The sequence below is a fragment of the Populus nigra genome, chromosome 6, assembly GCF_951802175.1.
Source record: "Populus nigra chromosome 6, ddPopNigr1.1, whole genome shotgun sequence".
In the NCBI taxonomy this organism is placed as follows: Eukaryota; Viridiplantae; Streptophyta; class Magnoliopsida; order Malpighiales; family Salicaceae; genus Populus; species Populus nigra.
Window position 1 is genome coordinate 10,798,323 of NC_084857.1, and position 18,619 is coordinate 10,816,941.

At 35.4% G+C, this 18,619-nt stretch overlaps 2 protein-coding genes and 2 non-coding genes across 6 annotated transcripts; all 4 read right to left on the bottom strand.

Moving 5' to 3' along the window:
• Nucleotides 1–3,903: 3,903 nt before the first annotated feature.
• Nucleotides 3,904–3,977, bottom strand: TRNAV-AAC (transfer RNA valine (anticodon AAC)). Its single transcript has one exon. It is a non-coding gene; the product is annotated as a tRNA-Val (tRNA).
• A 1,036-nt stretch (nt 3,978–5,013) lies between these two features.
• Nucleotides 5,014–13,210, bottom strand: LOC133695981 (uncharacterized). 3 transcript variants are annotated; one of them, XM_062117974.1, is made up of 11 exons: nt 12,970–13,103; nt 11,927–11,978; nt 11,462–11,831; nt 10,500–10,658; nt 9,333–9,413; nt 9,126–9,209; nt 8,836–8,928; nt 8,615–8,758; nt 6,674–6,781; nt 5,595–5,646; nt 5,014–5,497 (listed from the first exon to the last, which is right to left on the bottom strand). In XM_062117974.1, exons 3-11 carry the CDS (start codon nt 11,804–11,806, stop codon nt 5,469–5,471), a joined length of 1,095 nt encoding a protein of 364 aa, XP_061973958.1. In that variant the 5' UTR covers nt 11,807–11,831; nt 11,927–11,978; nt 12,970–13,103; the 3' UTR covers nt 5,014–5,468. The 3 variants fall into 3 exon arrangements, with proteins under 3 accessions (XP_061973958.1, XP_061973956.1, XP_061973957.1); XM_062117972.1 differs by lacking the exon at nt 11,927–11,978 and having other exon boundaries at nt 11,462–11,772; nt 12,970–13,210; XM_062117973.1 differs by lacking the exon at nt 11,927–11,978 and having other exon boundaries at nt 12,970–13,111.
• Nucleotides 13,211–14,251: 1,041 nt separating this feature from the next.
• On the bottom strand, nt 14,252–14,368 carry LOC133698089 (U5 spliceosomal RNA). Its single transcript, XR_009843013.1, has one exon. It is a non-coding gene; the product is annotated as a U5 spliceosomal RNA (small nuclear RNA).
• Nucleotides 14,369–14,863: 495 nt separating this feature from the next.
• Nucleotides 14,864–17,429, bottom strand: LOC133697482 (protein PLASTID REDOX INSENSITIVE 2, chloroplastic). Its single transcript, XM_062120067.1, has 3 exons — nt 17,055–17,429; nt 16,860–16,955; nt 14,864–15,406 (listed from the first exon to the last, which is right to left on the bottom strand). The coding sequence occupies exons 1-3, from the start codon at nt 17,331–17,333 to the stop codon at nt 15,212–15,214; spliced, it is 570 nt and encodes a 189-aa protein (XP_061976051.1). The 5' UTR covers nt 17,334–17,429; the 3' UTR covers nt 14,864–15,211.
• Nucleotides 17,430–18,619: the final 1,190 nt, after the last annotated feature.

The window sequence follows — 18,619 nt, forward strand, 5'->3', positions numbered from 1 at the left end:
TAGGTATTAATTTCTTTAGCATGTTTTGATTATTCGATTTTATTTAATTAGCGTGGTCGCTCATGCTAACCATCGAGCTCTAGTAATATGGATTTATCTCTCAAAAGAGGCTAGAACTCACAGATACCACCTGAACCCTAATTATTTCATGGCATCCCTGTTGTCGGTTCTCCTGGTTATTGAAAACGACGTCAGATTTACTAATTAATATTTTCGTTGTGGTCAATTCTATTTTTTTCCTCTTGTAATATTAAATTAAGAGGGTGACAACACAAAAACTAATTAAGGACTCGTGTTGTTGATTATGTCCTTCTAGATGATAACACTGCTAATAATTCTACGAGGAAGTATTTGTTACGAGTATTGTGATCGTATTATTTTAAAACCACAACGTATCTGTATTTATTTCCAGCTAGATTAATTAATTATGTAGACAATAAATCGAAAGAGACATAATATAACAATTAATAATCTAGAGAAAAAGATTGTCGTAACTCTTAAGATTTATGCCGTCCCGTTCAATCTTTTCTTCTTTATTTAGAGGACCCTTAACATCGTCAACTTCGTTGACAATTTATGAGCTGATGGGGCCTACTTCATACCTAAAATCCTCAGAGAGAAAATTCAACCAATCAAACACTTTCAATCCAGGGTTGTTGATAACTTGATATCTACGTCGAGAACCGACAATTCATCCGGCTCAGAACCGTTTGTTTTTAATGGCTAGACAAGCTGAGAAAATAACAATTTTTTTCTGAATTTTTGTTGAAAAATAAAAATTGAGAATAGAGTAGAAAACTGGAGTTGGAGAATGGAAAAGGAAATTTACCGAACACGCCTTAATTGTTTTAACTTTTAGCAGCGTTACTATACTCTCTTTGCCCTAGAGATCTAAGAAAGTGTAATTAATATCATGTCATTTGTTTAACTTGTTTTTTAATTAATTTTGTATTATAATTAAATTTAATTATATTGTTGATTTGAATTTAATTGACAAGTAACGTTAATTTATAGATTAAAAAAAATAAAATTCAATTTATTTTATTTTTTATATTACCTCGTTAATTTCATTTTATTTCTCCTTTTTTAAAAAAAGGGCTATATTGTTATTTTGGGAGAAAATAATTTTAATATTAATTTTTTAAAATATATATATATAAATTAGAAGGGTTGATCTCTAATTTATTTTTTAGAGATTGAATTCCATTTAAAATTCAGTTTTTAACTCTTAAAAATAATTCTAAACATAAAATTTTATTAAAACATCTAAATTCAATTCAATTTAAAATATTACAACATCCTATTAAAGTTATTTTTCAATATTGCTAGTAGAATATCCATTAAATTGATGGAATTTGCCCAGTAGTGAGGGGTTTATGCTACCACTAACAAATTGAGATGGGTACAAATTTCAATGCACGTGTCAATTTTTTACATATTCTACCAAATAATATTCAAAAAACACAATTAATTTAATTTCATTACATATAAAAAACTTAAAATGTTAGAAACACGCATTTCCTTGATTTCTTCTAACAAACTATTTTTTTTAGGTTAAATCTAATTCACTCACCCAACAATTACTAATAAATAAATATGTAAGAATCTCATCGATTATTTTTTAAATATAGTTTTCTTTTATCAGTATATCGAGATTAAAAAATCTACTCCTCACTAACTAAACTAACAATGAAAAAAAATGTAATGACCAATGGTAGAATTGCCTGTAATTAGCTATTATATTTAAAATACAGTTGAACTGAATAACAAACTATATTTTTTCCTGTTAAATATATCTTTCAAGATTTTTTTGGTAAAACGCGGACTGACACGTCAGATGAAAATGACACGTAACCTAACACATCAGCTTAAAAGTGACCTGACATAAAAAATCAAATTCATGGAATAAAAATTCATAAATAAATAAAAAGACAGAAAATTTGTATAAAGATTTTTAAATTGTAAGTAAAATAAAAAAAGCAATAATGAAAAACAACTCAACAAACAAACCGTAAATCAATTATCTCTCTCTTCCACCTTTTTCACCGTCACCCCTCTCCCCCTCTCCCCCTCTCCCCCCAGTGCTGTGCTTCTCTCCTTCAACCATAACCACTACCGTCTTCTCCCTATTCCAGCAAATCACGCACCTTCATCTCAGTCTCTCTCTAAGCACAATACCACCGGCCAGACTTAAAATTGTTTCCCACTCTTAACATCTTAACTCAAAATCAAAACCAAATTCTTTCAGATTCTCGTCTCTCCCCCCCCCCCCCCCCTTTATTTCTGCTAAATTTACAGCCATTCCAAAATTGGAGCACCGCCACCTTCACTCACGAATTACTTTCCACCCAACCCCTGCTCTGCTCGTCAATTCATGTCATAAAGAGTTTTTTCTTTTCTTAAAAGAAAAGGAAAAGAAAAGATTGCAGTTCTTCGTCATTTTAGTCTCTCTGTGATTTTACTTTGAAATTCCTTTTAATCTAAATTATCTGTCATGTGAGTTAAAGTTTGGTTGAGAGTTGAATCGGCTGGATTACATTTAAGTAGGAGGAGAATTGATCTGGGTTTGTGTATCGTGGCTGAATTTGGTTTGATGGCAATGAAGTTCTCCTGGTGTAAGCCAAAACCCATAACAAGTATTATCAGCTGGGCTGTTATTTGTTAACATGAGTAAAATTAATTTGCAGTGGGTAGGTAACTAGTGATTTGATATGTGATAAACCAAATACAGTGCTTTAATCACCCAAGAAAAACAAAAACAAAAAAAAAACCAGAGAGTCTTCATTAAGAAAATCTGAGAGTAGAGGGCCGAAATATGAGAACAGTCCGATGAAGTTTTATTGACAAGCTAGCAGAGTTGTTAATGTCAATTATCTACCAACCAACGGATGGGCTCACCTAACAATCTTGTATATAATACAGTGGATGATGTTTGGAGACTGTTTCCTGTCAGTCAGCTGAAAAGATTCCTGGCCCTTGTGGAAAGCTCTACTTGCCGAACGCCAACATCCAAGGAAGAATTGTCCCAAAAGCTCCATCCAGTTTTTAATTAATGTTATGGAAACATCAGAAATGGGCAATGGCCTCATTGGTGGGCTATGCACAGCCTGGGATCACTGCCACGTCTCTTACTATTATTTTTCCCCCATATTTATTTCTTAATTATACTTTTCACTTCCTTTTAACGTTTCATTACATTATCTTCCCTTCACCATTCATCAAGAAAAAAGAAAAAAAAGTCTCTGTCTTCCATTTTTTAATGAAAGTGGAAGAGAGTAATAAGACTGCCGGCTTGTTGTTCGAGCTTTATAGCAAGGCTGGGGACATCTTCTCAGAAAAATAAAAACGGTGTCAAAATTAAGCCTGCATTCGAGGCCCAGAGCATTTGCGACGAGGTTTATGAAGCAGAATTTATAGCATGGCCCGAAATGCCAGCTTCCCACCAGCTTATGGACTCGGCTGAGATATTTTGCTAGAGCATGCAGTGAGACGTTGTCCCTATGCGTGTTTTCATGGATGTTTTTAATTAAATTAACGAGTAAAGCTACATAAACAAGAGTAAATTGTTATCTTAGCAACACAAAAAAACATTTGATGCTGTAATTTCGATCACACATATACATAAGTTGCAATATCGGTATAAAACCTTTTCTGCATATACTTTCTCATTAGATGAACCTAGTTCCTGATCAATTTCCTTAGAAGCTGGATTTGTTTAAGGAAACGGCACAAAAACCAATAAAACGTCAAATCTTATAAATTAATTAAACTTTTCCCAGAAAAAAAAAAAGAGAAAATAAATTGGGTTTCGGCCGCTGAATTGGGCTGTGAAAACTTGCTATATATAGAAGCCTGTTTCTCGTAAAATTCCAAGCCCAGATCAGTCCAGTGAAAAAGAAATATTGGCGTCGCCCGGGTTCGAACCGGAGACCTTCAGTGTGTTAGACTGACGTGATAACCAACTACACCACGACACCGAGGTGAAATGTATGGTTAAATTTATTTTATGTTTGTTACACAATATAAATTATCATCCTTAGATTAGTAGATTATGCACATGATCGGATAGGATGGCGAAGCAATTATCTCAGAAGAAGAGGGAGGTGAAGAGAATATTGATCGTCTTCCAATCCTCGTTTTCTCGCTCCTAACATTCCGACATTGTTTCAACTGAAAGTGGCTATAACTCTTAAAATATTTTGAATAAGGTAATGTTTTTGGAATTATGAACAAACTCCCAGACTTATTTTTATTGTTGATTTTCTTTTTCGTTCTGTGATAACCCAATATCTAATTACTATTTTTTTTTCCTTTTATTTTTAAGTGTGAATTTCTGTTCATATGCAGCGGAAATTAAATCTGGATTTTTCATTTGTGTGAGTTTCCTTTTTATGTGATAAATAGGCAACTCTTCATTGTCTCATGTTCTTGTTTTTTTCTTCTTCTTTAAACTTTGTAGCAATTCTCTAGGACAGTTCCCCAAGTTTAAGATATCTGTTCCTTTGAGAATTCTGTTAATCTGAGATTAATGTGTCTATTGATTCCGAAACATATTGCTTGCTTGTCTGTAGGAGCAGAAATATTTTCCTTCCATGATCCATTTTCTCCATTGACATAACAATAGCCATCTAGGGTGTGTGCTATTATAATTATATACAGCATAGTGATTTTTTAAGTTTTTAGTGTGAAAATTGGAGATCAAAATTACTAGGAACTGTTTCTCAAATAGGACTTGTAATGGAAAAAACTATTCATCGCTACAGAGAACGAGCTAGCTTGTGAAGAGTTTTATTCTATTTGGAAAATTGAACTTTGCTAGGTTCAAAGGATACTTTGACAATCTAAGAAACAGTTGGAAAAAAAAAAAAAAAGTGTATTAGATCTTGGAGAGATCATCCACATACTGTATGTTGGTTTTTAAAAGAACGCAACTTCGAGGGCATTATCAGTATTAAAAAACACTCAACTCGTGTAGTTGATGACAAACTTGTAATTGTTTAAGCTCCGGTAACATGTTCTTAAACAAAATAGCTTGTATTTCCGATCACTGCAATCCATGATGATAACAAATAGGAAAATGTCGACTGCGAGACTTGACGAACAAACTGTGGACTGCACGTAACGCCTGAACATAGATCTATGTAAAAGGTTTGAGAAACACTTCGAGATTTTCTCTAATCACTACTATCCATGCAAAATGTTCGGAAGTTATACTCTCCCATAAAAAGTCATGCTCATGTGGTCCATGGAGAATTGTACCATCCAAGACAAATGTGAGCTGTTTTGCACAAAAAAAACTTTGGCAATGAACTCCAATCCTTGCAACTGAGAGTCGTGCTTCGCTCTTCCAACCAAGACTTCCAAAGAAATCTTTTAGCCTGAAGAACAATGGATAAACAAGAATGTACTGTACTTGATGTCTATTTAAAATGAAATGTATGTAGTAGGCTACCGTCATTAGACGGATACTACTCAAACTCCTCTTGAACTTCACCATCTGCAACAGAAAGAGAGCCTGTTAATTTAACAAACTAGTTAACTAAACCATATTGTTGCTAGGCCTAGGCTATACGGAAGGAAACATGAAATCTTACCAGCTAGATGGACGGCCAGGTTCGCTTGAGCATCAGCCTCAGAATTAAATTCCTATGAAACGTGCAGATGAACATGGTCAGCAAATTAACCAACAAGGCTAAAGAAGCATCAGCGGAAAAAGTTCACACATTGATCTATGGTGGCTTACTGATAAATTGTAGAGCATGGTTTCATTACTACCAAATTCACAGCAGTGGCTCATTTTGTTTTTCAAATTCAGGCCTTTAAGCAGAAGCAAGGAAATACTGAAAATCTTAAAACCTCAATTCTTGGTTGGGTTAAGATGTTTGATCAGGTTCTCTAAATTATTGATTTCTGGTCAATCTATCCAACCAAGTTGTAAACCAAACAACTTGTTTGGATAAAACAAACAAGATATCTTAAAACAGATACCACCCTTACATGCAGATAAAACAAACAAAAGAAAATCAACTTGTTTGGATCTCAGTGGCACTATACCAAATTGCATTCCTAGCCAAGGCACACCATGAAGCAGTGCAATGTCATTTGCAACACTAGTAGCCTGAACAACTAGCACACTAATTCTAGGTGAGCAAACATTATTGTGCCTTCATCTAGTTTTCCAGGGTTGAGAGGAGTCTTCAGCTTTAGGCATAAAAGCATCACAGTTCAAAAAATTTGGCATGATCTCTGGAGAACAGTGCCCGTCCCTTCCAGTATAAGTCTACAAGTGTTTTAAGAACTCCTCCTTCCGAAAGTGGGTGATGGAAAATAATGTCAACAAAGGGACCATATAAATACACATTATAACACCAATTATAATATATTTTTCAAAATGGAGCAGTTGTTCACAGTATACGAGGGCACTATTGCACAAACAACTGAAAATATGACCATCTTGAATGATTATAAATCCCTGCTTAAAGCAGCACTATAAATAAGAATCTGGGATCCAAAAGGCCTGTTATTCATTCTGAAGGAGCCAGCATGGCATAGCATACGTCCTTCTAGATAGACATGATAATAGAATGTGAGACAGCATTTGAAAAACACACTACATGACCCACAAAATACTAATATCAGCCGCAGAACAACAGGCATAATGAACTGCACTAACCCGTAGAACATGACTGATGTGAAAGGAAAGAAAACTATTCTTCAGCTTTTTAGCTTCTGTGCACAAGTTGGTGATGTTCACATGTTTGGCCTTCCATGAACCCTGAATCTGCACCAAGTAAAATTCTCAATGTCAAACTGAGGTAGAATGAGACGTATATATGACCAATGAGACGTATATATGACCACTAATATATAAGAACCAAAACTTAGGATGTGAAAGCAAAAGAACAGAAATGCTTAGCCTGTTTTTTAAAATTTAAAGAAACCACCATTCAAGGCTATAAATGAGCCAAGTCCAGCTAAGCCAAACCAAAATAAGCTTTGAAAATTGAGTTTGGGTTGATCTGATTCAAGTGAAACTCTCAATTTCAAACTGAGGTAGAATAAAACATATATATGACCACTAACATACAAGAACCAAAACTTAAGACATGAAAGCAAAAGAACGGAAATGATTGGCCTGTTTTGTTTTTAATTTAAAGAAACCACCACCTAAGGCTATGAATGAGCAAAGTCAAGCTAAGCCAAGCCAAAACAAGCTTTAAAAAATTTGAGCTTGGTATGATTGAAAACATAGCATCAAAGCTCAGTCAAGCTTAGCCTCCTAAGCTTAGCACATTAACAATTACACCATGCTCATGCTACCATTCAGCTTGTGTTCTCAAGTCACATTAGCACAACTCTAGTTGACCTCAAGCTTTTCTCATTTAATAACAAATCAGCATTGTCATTAAAAATGATGTTACATTATTCCAAAAAATAAAAAAGCATCCAGAAAGGATTGCAAGATTTATAAACAAAATAATAGAGCTATAAACAAAAGTGGCAGAGGATTCTAACAGACAAACAACAATAGCATCACAGTAGAGATTTTATTTCAGTTTCATCATCAAGATTGCTCATGAGCCAATTCATGTAGGACAAGGCTAGAAATTGAAGAAGGAGATGGAACACGGAATGGAAATGCCTAGACTCCAAAAAGGGTGTTTCCTGAATCCACAAGAACAAAATACAAGAGGAGACTCAAAGTTTGTTCTGAGCAAAAGTGAAAAGAAAAACCAGAGTGGCAGAGAGGTGTTAAAAAAAAGAATAAAAAAGTAAAAAATGGCCATAGAGGATAGCAAGTTGGAAGAAAGAGAGTGCAAAATCTCGAAAGTGGGCTGTATAACCTTAGAGTTCAGATGAAAACAATGATAAGTTTATGGCTCATCAAAATAATCAAAACAGCATGCTTGAAAAATATGTGGCTCAGCAACATAATAAAAACAGTGATATCATGGTGGATATTGCAAAAGAACAAGTTCATCATGAGCATAAAGAACCACCAATCATCAAGAATTAATAAAATTACAAATATCTTTAAAAGAACTCTTCTTCTATTGCGTCACCACCATATCCACTCTTGAGGCTGCTCTAGTCTTCTTGTTTATTGAACCAGTCTAATAATGAGGCCTGAGTTTCGGTTCATGTGTTCAAGAATAATCTACAGTTACGCTCAAGTTGCTCATGAACATCTCAGTTCATTTGTAACTCCACACAACAGAGAAAAGTTTGTCCCCGCCCTACATATTCAAAGTTGGGAAGAAAAAAGGTTGCGGTGACAGAAAAAATATAAACATCTGGGATAGGTCAATAGTGTTCAGCCTCTGATGCTCATGCTTTTTCTTTTGTGTTTTTAATCCATATGTAATCACCAAATCCAACTCCTAAAACTGGAGTTGACTTTGGTGAAGCAGTAGACAAATTGGTCCCAGAATTGCCACAAAAAAGCACTTTTAACTGATAAATACGAGCCATATCAGGAAACAAGTGAAAAGTGAAAGCAAATCATTAGATGGAAAATCAAATTAATAAACTTTTTTGATACAGAAATGGCATGCTAACAGGCAAGCCAGATGAGGGGCATTAATAGTAAACAGGTAATCAACAGCAAACCAACCTGCATACAGACAAGCTTGGAGTCGCCTTTTACTTGAATTTTTGTATAACCTTTTTGAAGAGCATACTTCATTCCCAATAAGATGGCTCGATATTCAGCCATATTATTGGTTGCTATGCCTAGTCCTTCCCGTAATCTGCAGATCTACACAAATTGAAGGTTTAGAAAGACATAAATACCGCTAAAGATAATTCATGGTGACATAAACTAAAAATGCATACCAAGCTTCCATCATCAGTTCGTAGGACAGCTCCTGCCCCGGCTTGTCCAGGATTTCCTTTTGAAGCACCATCAAACTCAAGAAGACAGGATCTCTGTGAGTAAAAGATCAGGGTTTTCTTTGTTCGATGAATTCATAAAAACAAATATTTTGAAGCATTTACTAGCTTATCCTGGGAAGACATAATTACAAGTAACCAATGAACATGATCTTCTACTATCAGATTATGGAAAACAATCTGGCCAAAGAACACATACACAATGTTGCATCCATAATTTTACATCCACGTACACTATTGGAATTATGTGCTTGACACTCAGCTTGATTATCCAAATTGGCATGCTTACTCATCATAGATGTTGATCCAGGTGTGTCCTGTAAACAATGGATATTCCTTTATTAAAAAAAAATGGCCTCTAACAAGCAGAGGAATCTCATAAACAAAGATTAACAAAGACACACCCTCCAACCAAGTAGACTAGCAGGCACCAAACTTACTGTGATTTCTGATCCCAGGACTTCCCGTGATCTCTTTTTTGTATCATTTTTGCATGTTTCAGCATCGGAAGAAGCAGGTTGCTGCGAAAAAGTATTTTTAATTGAAATTTGAATTGTACAGGAAAAAATCTCTTAACTTCTTCGGGCACCGCAGCTTGATGAAAATATGAAATGCTTTCTGACACATGCCTATAAAAATGGCATTATTAGATTTTTCCACAAGGAACTCATTTGATCATCGTAAATATGTTTTGGCCATGCATAGCACCCTGATAACTGCATCATATCTTTTTAAATTTCTGCAACAAGCTGTTCATCAATTTGAACAGAGTGACTTGTACATTGAAATTTAGATGTTGCTCAGTTTATAAGGTCAAAGCATGTTATAGGTTGGAGATATAAAAACATTATTACCATTATGCCAAAGATTCACAGAGATTCTCAAAGCTAACAACTTCTTCAAACTATTTATAAAGATTATAAGCTAAGCTTAAACAACAAAATCTGCTTCCTTCCTGAAAATGTGTAAGGAGAAGTGTGCCGAGAAACTGTAGTTCTAAAGGTTTATATCGAAACTGCAATTTAAAGCAGAATGCGTTTCTATTCTGAACAGGATGCTGCTATCTTGCAACTAAAGTCAAATGTTTAAATGGAACTGATACCAAGAGAGTGCTCATAATGGTTTCCCTATGTAATGATATAACCAAATGGAACATGTGAATCCTACTAGCATGATAGAAGAATTGGGTTCTAAAATCTGATAATGTGATACACATCCTTAGTTCAATAATTTTGATACCAACCTTATGAGTTGCAATTATAGTTAGTCTTTGTAGTGCATTTAAGATATATGTTCAGGTTTCTTTGAATATTTATGATAGTTTTGTTTCCTATTGGCAATAAAGATTCATGAACCACGTGCACATATCTTTTAATAGAGCTATTCTTTTCTACAATGGTTTTATTATTATCATTATCATTATTATTATTATTATTATTTTTTGCTATCTTTAAAGATACACTATGTTCTATTGTGTATCTTTAATTTACTTAGGAGATAGAATATGTTCTGTTATTTTTTCTGTCTTTAATCTTTTTAAGTAATTAATAAGTAAAGTTACTTCAATTTCAACTGTACACATGAGGTGATGATTGAGGTCAACACACCTGGAAAGGGCAAGGCATGAGCATGCCAAAAAGGTCCTCTTTCAGATCTGCAGCTCTGACAGTATATAATGCATTCTGAAGCCCATGGGAAACAAGATAGGCCTCAGAGTCCTTGGATAGCGAGTACCCTTTGTAGACACTGACAGGAGGGTCGCATATCTAGCAACAGAAAAAGGGCCAAATATCTTTAGTTCCTCTTCCAAGATAACATCTATATTGTTTATTAACTGCATCAGCATCTATTTCTAAAGTTACTATCAAACATAAATCCAGGAAGAGAAGTAAATAAGAAGAAGAAGGAGAGCCAATAGATGGTTGACAGAAATAACTATATGAACAAGATTACTATATTACAATTCCTTTAACATGCGTGTCAAATGAGGAGTAAATGGCATGAGATGAGGTGTCAAAGCCTCCTGAAAAACAATGCAAGTTTTTTGAAGTGTCACTTTTCAGCCATAAGTATCGTGATTCTCTATATGCCACTCATTAAGAAATGAGTACCTGGAAAAAAAATAGTAAATATAAGATGGTGTGAGAGTTGTATTCCAAACCAGGATGATGGATATTTCTGAGAGATTGATGAATAGAGAACAAGGCAGAAATACCTCATATGAGTGGCAGAAATTTGAAACAGATAATTTAAACCGTGGCAGGACTAAAATTGAACTGGCAGGCCCAGATCATTCAACACCCTAACATAAACTTTCAGATGTTGCAAATTTAATGAGAAGTGATGTTTTAACCTCCATAAGAAAAAAGGAAGGAAGAAAAGAAAAGAACATTGGCAACTCCTATGATACATCTCAAAATGGAAATTAACATATACAAGCATATGGAATGAAATATATAGAACTTATAATATGAGAGCGTTACAGTTACGCCACTTGATTAATAAAAAAATAAAAAAAAGCAAATGTGAAAAAGTAAAGCATGGGGTGACAATTGAGGAGATTAATTACCGAAGATCCAACTTGAGCCTGACAATCAGCAAAATTCTTATAAACACCAACAACATCTCCTTTCCGCACAACAAAGAAAGCATCATTCTCATGGTCCATAACTGTTGTTGGCTGAGGATCCTTGTTTTTCTTAACCGAAGCTTTTAAACTCGGTTTTCGAGACGAGTAGCACTGGACGCGAAATCTGGTGGAAAGAAATTCTAAATGGAGACCAGGATGTACACAGCTCCTTCTCCAAAAGGGAATCCAAGATTGGTGTGAATTGGTAGCAGTTGTTGCGATGAAATGGCTTGTTCTTCCAAATATAGAAGCTGTATATGAAGACAAGCGTGATAAGCAGTTCATTCCAATGTCACTTTCCCTGGATTATCTGAAAGATAATACTAATTTCTATTAGAACTATTCAGTCAAATACTATAAAAAAAAGTGTCCAAAAAATTTAGGGCCTCTTTAGTTAAAAGGAACATTTTTCATTTTCTCGTTTCAATTTTCTCATCCATCTCCACGTTTTTACTTCCTGTGGAAAATAATGAAAAAGAAGAAAATGTGTTCATTTGTCTAGAAATAAAAACTACTTTCTACAAAAATGCATTTAAGTTATTTTTGCTCTCAAAAATCCCAAAACACAAGATTGAAATTTTAAATACAAATGAGGCATCCAGTTCTCTTATACCATCGGTTCCTAATATAACTGACTCCGTGATTCTCTAATTTCTCTATGTCGATATCCAATTTGTCAGTCATTTACTTAAATGATTTTGACCAAGCTAGAAGACAAATGGACTTTATGTCTCATTTTCACAACCTCTATTGTGATGATCGGTGAACAAGGAACAAGGAGCTGAAAAACAATAGGGTCTGGACTCGTATCCATAAGTAACAAAGAAAGTGCTGGTACTGGGGGACCTCAAAGAGACAAAACTTCAAGCACTTGGTGTGCATTGGTTCAAGATCACCGACCTTTCACCACAGTTCAGGATAGATAGCATAAATCCCATCTCATCTTTGACAAAACTACCAAAAGAAAAAACCCATCTTACAAGCTCAAGCTCAAACCCACGTCAGTTTTTGGGTTTCCTCCTCCTCTATCAATGCTACAGACGGTTGTTGCAAACCAAAACCAACACCATCCCCACTATAGCAATAGTTCGGCTACAAGGCAATTTTGTAAAATAAATAACCTAAGTTAAGTAGCTTTGATGGAAACGCGTATTTTCAAAACGGAAAACATCCAAGGAATGTGCTGTTGTTACAAAGGACAAATTTGGTGAATGTCTTTTGGATGTTCATGAAATTCTATATTTCTGGATAACAAGCACCGATTTTATATTTCCTTCTTTTCGTTTTCTTACGTTATCAGGAGCCAAACACAGATGAGAAATGAGGATTAATGATGTTTGACTAAAGATAGATTCCTTATCAACCCAGAGCAAAAAGAAAAGCAAAATAATAATAATAATAATAATAATAATAATAATAACAATATGATGATGATGATGATGAGATACCAGTAGAGTAGATTATTTGATTGATGGTGGAGCTTGCTACTATGATTGATGACAAGTCAGATAGAGAGAATTGAGAAAGCTCAGGCAGCTCAGCAATGGCAACTCTATCTAGACCCGGCCCGGGAGAGGAAGAGCCGAAGAGGAATGGGGTTTTACATTTATTTTTAGAAACCACTACCATTTTATTTCCATCCTTCACCGACATGTAGTTCATTTCTGACAACATGTCTTTAAGGGGGGTCACCTTTGAAACTCGTGTTGTTTTTATACCTCTTGTACAGATTGGGATGTCATGTGTTCCTCTCTTTTCTTGTTTAATTTTAGAGATGCAATGCAAAGGCAATTCAGTTCCTGGAGGAATTTGTGTAAATGCTGCTGTTCATTATGTTAATATATACTTTCATGTTTCTTTATCCCTGTACGTATTTCTATACCCACAGTTCATGTCAGCAGCAAGGATGGTTGTCTAGTCTCTGTGATTAAATTTTATCGCCTAAATATCTCCCATCGCCAGATTTATCAGCATCTTTTATCTCAAAAGAAGAGGGTCTTTCCAATTGGAGGATAAATGGAAGCTTGAGACATTTGATCAAGGATGAGATGAGATGTGTTCAAATTTATGCATAAATCTATGCTTTGATAGCTAATTTTAAAGATCATCATCATCTTTAACGCATTAAGTTGTTGGTTCTCAGCTTGAGTGATTCTTTTTGTCAGTTATTTTGCCAACAGAAACAGAATTTGAAACACTTGGGATGGGTAGAATATGGAAAATGTTAAGTTAATTTTTTATCTTATGGTACAAGAGGGTATAGCTGGTTGCTTGCTTGCACCTTACTTCTAATCTATACTCCTACAGCTCAAAGGCAGGGTTTTGGGCTAATCTGAAATGTTCTAAGCTAAGGGCATGTCACAAGCTTAAAAGATTGATCCTAAACAATTCGTCATGGTATATGAGATTTTTCCTGCCATTTTTAGTCGCTATTATATTTAGAAGTCAACTTTCAGGAATTCTTTGGGGGGTTAATCTGATGTTTCAGGTATTTATCCGCGTGAAGTTTGTAAAGGAGACTTTTAAGCTATGAGGACATGAGAGCAGAGCAGCATTAGGACTTCACTGGCTGGGGTGGGGGAGATGTGCTCGTGGTGTCCCCCTTTTGAAACTGCCGTTAACTTACCTAACGTTTCGATTCTAGGACGTTGGCCTTGTACAAACCACAGATTAAGGACTTGCCCTTCGAAAACCTTCGTTGACAGAATATTTAGACTAGAATTGTGGGGCTGCTCCTATAGAGGAGATCCCCTCAAAAAATTGGCGTATGCCGTTATTTGCGGCGTGCACACGGTATTCTTTAGTAAAAGGCGAAAGAATAGTTCGCTCTGTGCTCACCGCGCGGCTGCGTGATTTATAACGAAGAATGTACTCATTTATATAGCAACACCTCGCGTGTTTGAGTTTCTCTTTAGGCGATGTGGGACATTCTCTCTAACGTTGCCAAAAACTTCTTGATGCTTTATGTTTTGTCTCACTTCGTTCCATGGGCCTAGCTAGCTTGACAGCATTTTTAAGCCTCGTCATACACCATATAAACCATACTAACAATCAAAGCATCAAGAGGAAGTGAGTTAATACTATGTCTCGATGCTTCTTCATATATGATTGGCTATAAAGTTTACCAGCCATTTTGGAAGAAAGATTATTATTACCGCAGCACCGCTAGCACCATTGTTAGATGGAGTGATGATTATGCTGCAATGTTTGAGCACCAAAAATTCCCTTATTTATCTTCCATGGTAGCTTAAAGTCATGATGAGACTTTTCATATCAAAAGAAACATACTAATCTTGATGATCAAAATCATACTAGCATTTTTTGCTTACACGGACACTAAAGTTGAGTTGCGAAATAAACACAGGTTTTGATATTCTGAGGGGAAAACAGCACAATGAATGCACTTGAAATGAGAACTGTGAAGCAGAAGATGATGGGATAGTCATCTTCCAACAATCCTACAAAAATTTAGAAGCTCCAATTAGTTTCTTCTAATAAAAGGCCCTGCACATGATGCTTATTCCCTACATTGACAACACAAAATCATCCCACTAATCTGCTCTCCTACAAAACATGGTCATGCTTCACCTCAACAGGTTCAGAGATAACGATCCAGGCTGCTCAATGAGCTCTTTCAAACAACGTTGACAATCAAAAAACCTAATTGAATTGAGTTTGGTAACCATTCTGTTAATTACTGTCACCACCAGTCCATTCTTTCCAGTCATTGTCAACATGAGCTTGGGCCCATTTGACAGCTACACGTGCAGCTTCAGGTCCTCCAGGTAACCCCTGCTCATTCACAGTATCAGCCATATCAATAAAAGGTGTGACCAACAGAGTTCCAGGACCACCGTACTCTGCATGCAAGAAGGTACTGAATATCTGTAAGCAATCATCAGTGGAGAACACCGTTAGCAACACTTTATAGACATATGTGCATGTGTAAGTGAATGATAAAAGAAACTCCTATTTACAAGTCATTACATCACAACACACAGTGGATTGATAGTAGAAGGGTATGAATTGGCACACGCATATATAGATAAATTTAATATCTCATGAGCTCGAATTTGATCATCCAATTGTTATTCCTATCTGAGTTCATTGTTTTCTCGTTCCTTTTCTATCCCACAATTTCCCCCCCTTCTTTTAAGATGTTAACAACCTGAGAAACCTGGCTTATCTCTGCGGACATCAGCTGTAAATGCAAACTAAAACTACAAAAGTTATAAATAGAAAGTAGAACAGTTTATTGTGTTGCTGTTCCAAACTTTCTATTATTACTAGGGTCTAAGGCATTCCAATGCCCCCAACTAAACCAGTTGAGAAAATTACGTTCCAGGTATGATAACAGGACAATAGAGAATCACGCAGCATACAAGCAAGACTTTGATATTATACTTACAAAATGGAGAATCTAAAGCAACTTAAACTTATAATAGATCATATTTCCCAAAGATTTGAAATTTTTTCTTATTTTTTACTTAAAATTAATTCTTTATATATATATTCTGATCATTTTGATGCGTCGATATCAAAAATAATTTTAAAAAAATAAAAAAACATTATTTTGATGCATTTCCAAGCGAAAAACACTTTGAATCACAACCGTTATCATACTTTTAGACACCTCTTAGTGAAGAAAATCTTAAACAGTTGTGCTGCCAACCTACTCTACATTCATCCGCTACCACATTCTCAGACACCTCATGGTGGAAAAAATCTTAAGCAATTGTGCTGCCAGCCTACTCTACATCCATCCGCTCACCCAAGCATATGCGAACACTTTTATTACATTCAAACACAAAAAGAGTAGTAAACATAAAATTCTAAACTCCATTCAAAAACCAAAAAAATTGTTTTACACTCTATGTTAGGATCAATGCCAGCTGCATCTATTAGTCGTGGTAAATTCAGCCTCCAAAATATATCTTGACGAAAAAAATACAATGAAAAAATAATGCGTGCTTTGCTGTAGATGCTGGACAAGCAGTTGTGCTTGCAAGTTGTTTAAATTGAGTCTATGCAGCAACATCAATGCTGGCTACATCTATTGTCTACGTCGAGCCCACAAAAAATCAAAAGAACAGATTTTCCAAGGAGTTGTATTAACCTTATACCAAAATTTATCCAACATATAAGTAGCAAACTTCTAGCACTTAGCTTGAAATGGTAAAAGGCAAAGGGAATTAAAAGCACTAAAACCTAAAACAGGGTAACGAGCTTCAAATATGAAACAATTTATATACAGTTACCAAAAAGACTGCACGTGATTTTTTCACTCTCTCCGAGGAGAGCGATTGGGCGAGATTAGGAGAGAGATTAAGTAAACTACCTCAGTGCAGATTCCTACAACTTCTTCAAGCGAGTCTCCGTAAATATCTTTCTTGGTAAGCTTTTTGGACAGATGGGTCTTGAACTTTTCTGTCTCCTGAACCAAAACGTGAAATTAAAACACGGCGCAGCACAGGTTTAATATTATCCAACACACAAAAGAAAAGGCAGCAAGAATGATTGGTATTGAACTTACAGCAACAGCGAATTCGGGAATTGGGTCTGGGAATTTGTATTCAGCTGCTCTGCAAATGTGCCTTCTTGGCTGTGTCTGTGCTTTGTTGATGATTGGGGTGGAGGGTTGTAGATCAGAGGAGTATCTTAGACTTATTTCTTTTAACTGACCGAATGCAAAGAAAGTAGTTGAAGAAAAAGAAGGAGAAAAGTTGGGGAGGAGTGAAAGAGGAGGACGAGAAGAGAAAGGAGAGCATATATCTAATTTTGAAGAAAAGAGAGCTTTGCTGCAAGAAGCCATCGCCCGCCTGCCTTATCTTCTTCTCTCTCACTCCTTGTCTCGAGGAGGTTTTGCTATGGTCTCGCTTGTTATGTTTTTTTCTTTTTTTCCTCCCTCGAGCGCCTTTTCTCTTTTTAATCGGCCAAATTTTAAGAAACCCCCTGAACTTTACCGAGAAAACAAGTAGCCCCCTAAATAAAAATATCAGATTCTTCACCCTAAACAATATGATTTTTCGAAAGCACCCCTCCTAATAGGTTTCCATGGAGAAAATGACAGAGAAAAACCTAAAAATCCTATAGTTTCTCTCTTTTTCTCTCCTAAAGAGAAAGAAATATATGTAAAGAAATTAAATCTCATTTTATTTGAAAGCCATCAACAACAATCACCCAAATCAAAACTCAAACTAAACTAGCAACTAATTAATGAAGATGGATTGTGTTTTTTTTAACAGTAATCTCTTACTATGAAGAATTCCTCCATCTAACACATGACAATCCCTTGGACCAGCACTTGCTAAACAACATTTAATGTTTTAAAAATATATTAGAAATCTCGTGAGAAAAATTAAAGACAAAATATTGTATGAAATAAAGTTCTTAATTCGGGGAAAACCGTCCTTCATGGGAATGTTTGAAACAACCATTCATCAATCTTATTGCCTTCCACCAAAAGGCTTTCAAATGATTCACTTTGACTTTCAAACAATTCACTCCAATGGAGTCATGAAGATCTATCATGGTCTCTAAGCTTTTGAATTAATGCAGTTACACTTACAAGGTTAAATATTAGAGGTCTACATCGCCGAGACTGATATTTTTAAACTCGCTCAACTCTTTACCAGTATCTCGCTGCATTATGATAATTATGTCTGCAAATCCACGAAACATGCACGGTGTCATGCCAGTGCCCTGCTGACTTTTCCGGTACCGTCATTCCGATGTCATTAGCGATTCATTGCACCAAATATCTGATGCTTCCTGAAAAACATGTTCAGAGGAATGTCATCAAATAAATAGTGCAGATGCATTTCAGCAGTGATTCATTGCACCAAATATCTGATGCTTTCTGAAAAACATGTTCAGAGGAAAAACAACATGTTTGGTTATATGAATCTGGTTTGTAAAGCATAAAGGGTAAGAAAGTGAGTATATAATATACAGAATCAAATTGCTTAGTTTCAACGATCTTGCATGATGCCTCTCCTGCCTCTGCCTCTGCCATTGTCCTCTTCTCTCCCCCTCCCTGTTAATAACGAGACAAATATTCAAAAAAAAAAAAAAAAAAACAAGCTGTCAAGAAATCAG

Bases quoted from the DNA above. Each gene is read 5' to 3' on its own strand.
- LOC133697482 (XM_062120067.1), bottom strand. From the start codon at position 17,333: ATGGCTTCTTGCAGCAAAGCTCTCTTTTCTTCAAAATTAGATATATGC. The intron at 16,956-17,054 runs GTAAGTTCAATA...GTTTTGGTTCAG, and splicing joins TTCCCGAATTCGCTGTTGCT to GAGACAGAAAAGTTCAAGAC. The intron at 15,407-16,859 runs GTAGTTTACTTA...GATTGCTTACAG, and splicing joins TTGTAGGAATCTGCACTGAG to ATATTCAGTACCTTCTTGCA.
- LOC133695981 (XM_062117972.1), bottom strand. From the start codon at position 13,195: ATGTTGTCAGAAATGAACTACATGTCGGTGAAGGATGGAAATAAAATG. The intron at 5,647-6,673 runs GTTAGTGCAGTT...CACGTTTCATAG, and splicing joins ACATCAGTCATGTTCTACGG to GAATTTAATTCTGAGGCTGA. The intron at 5,498-5,594 runs GTAAGATTTCAT...TTTCTGTTGCAG, and splicing joins CCTGGCCGTCCATCTAGCTG to ATGGTGAAGTTCAAGAGGAG.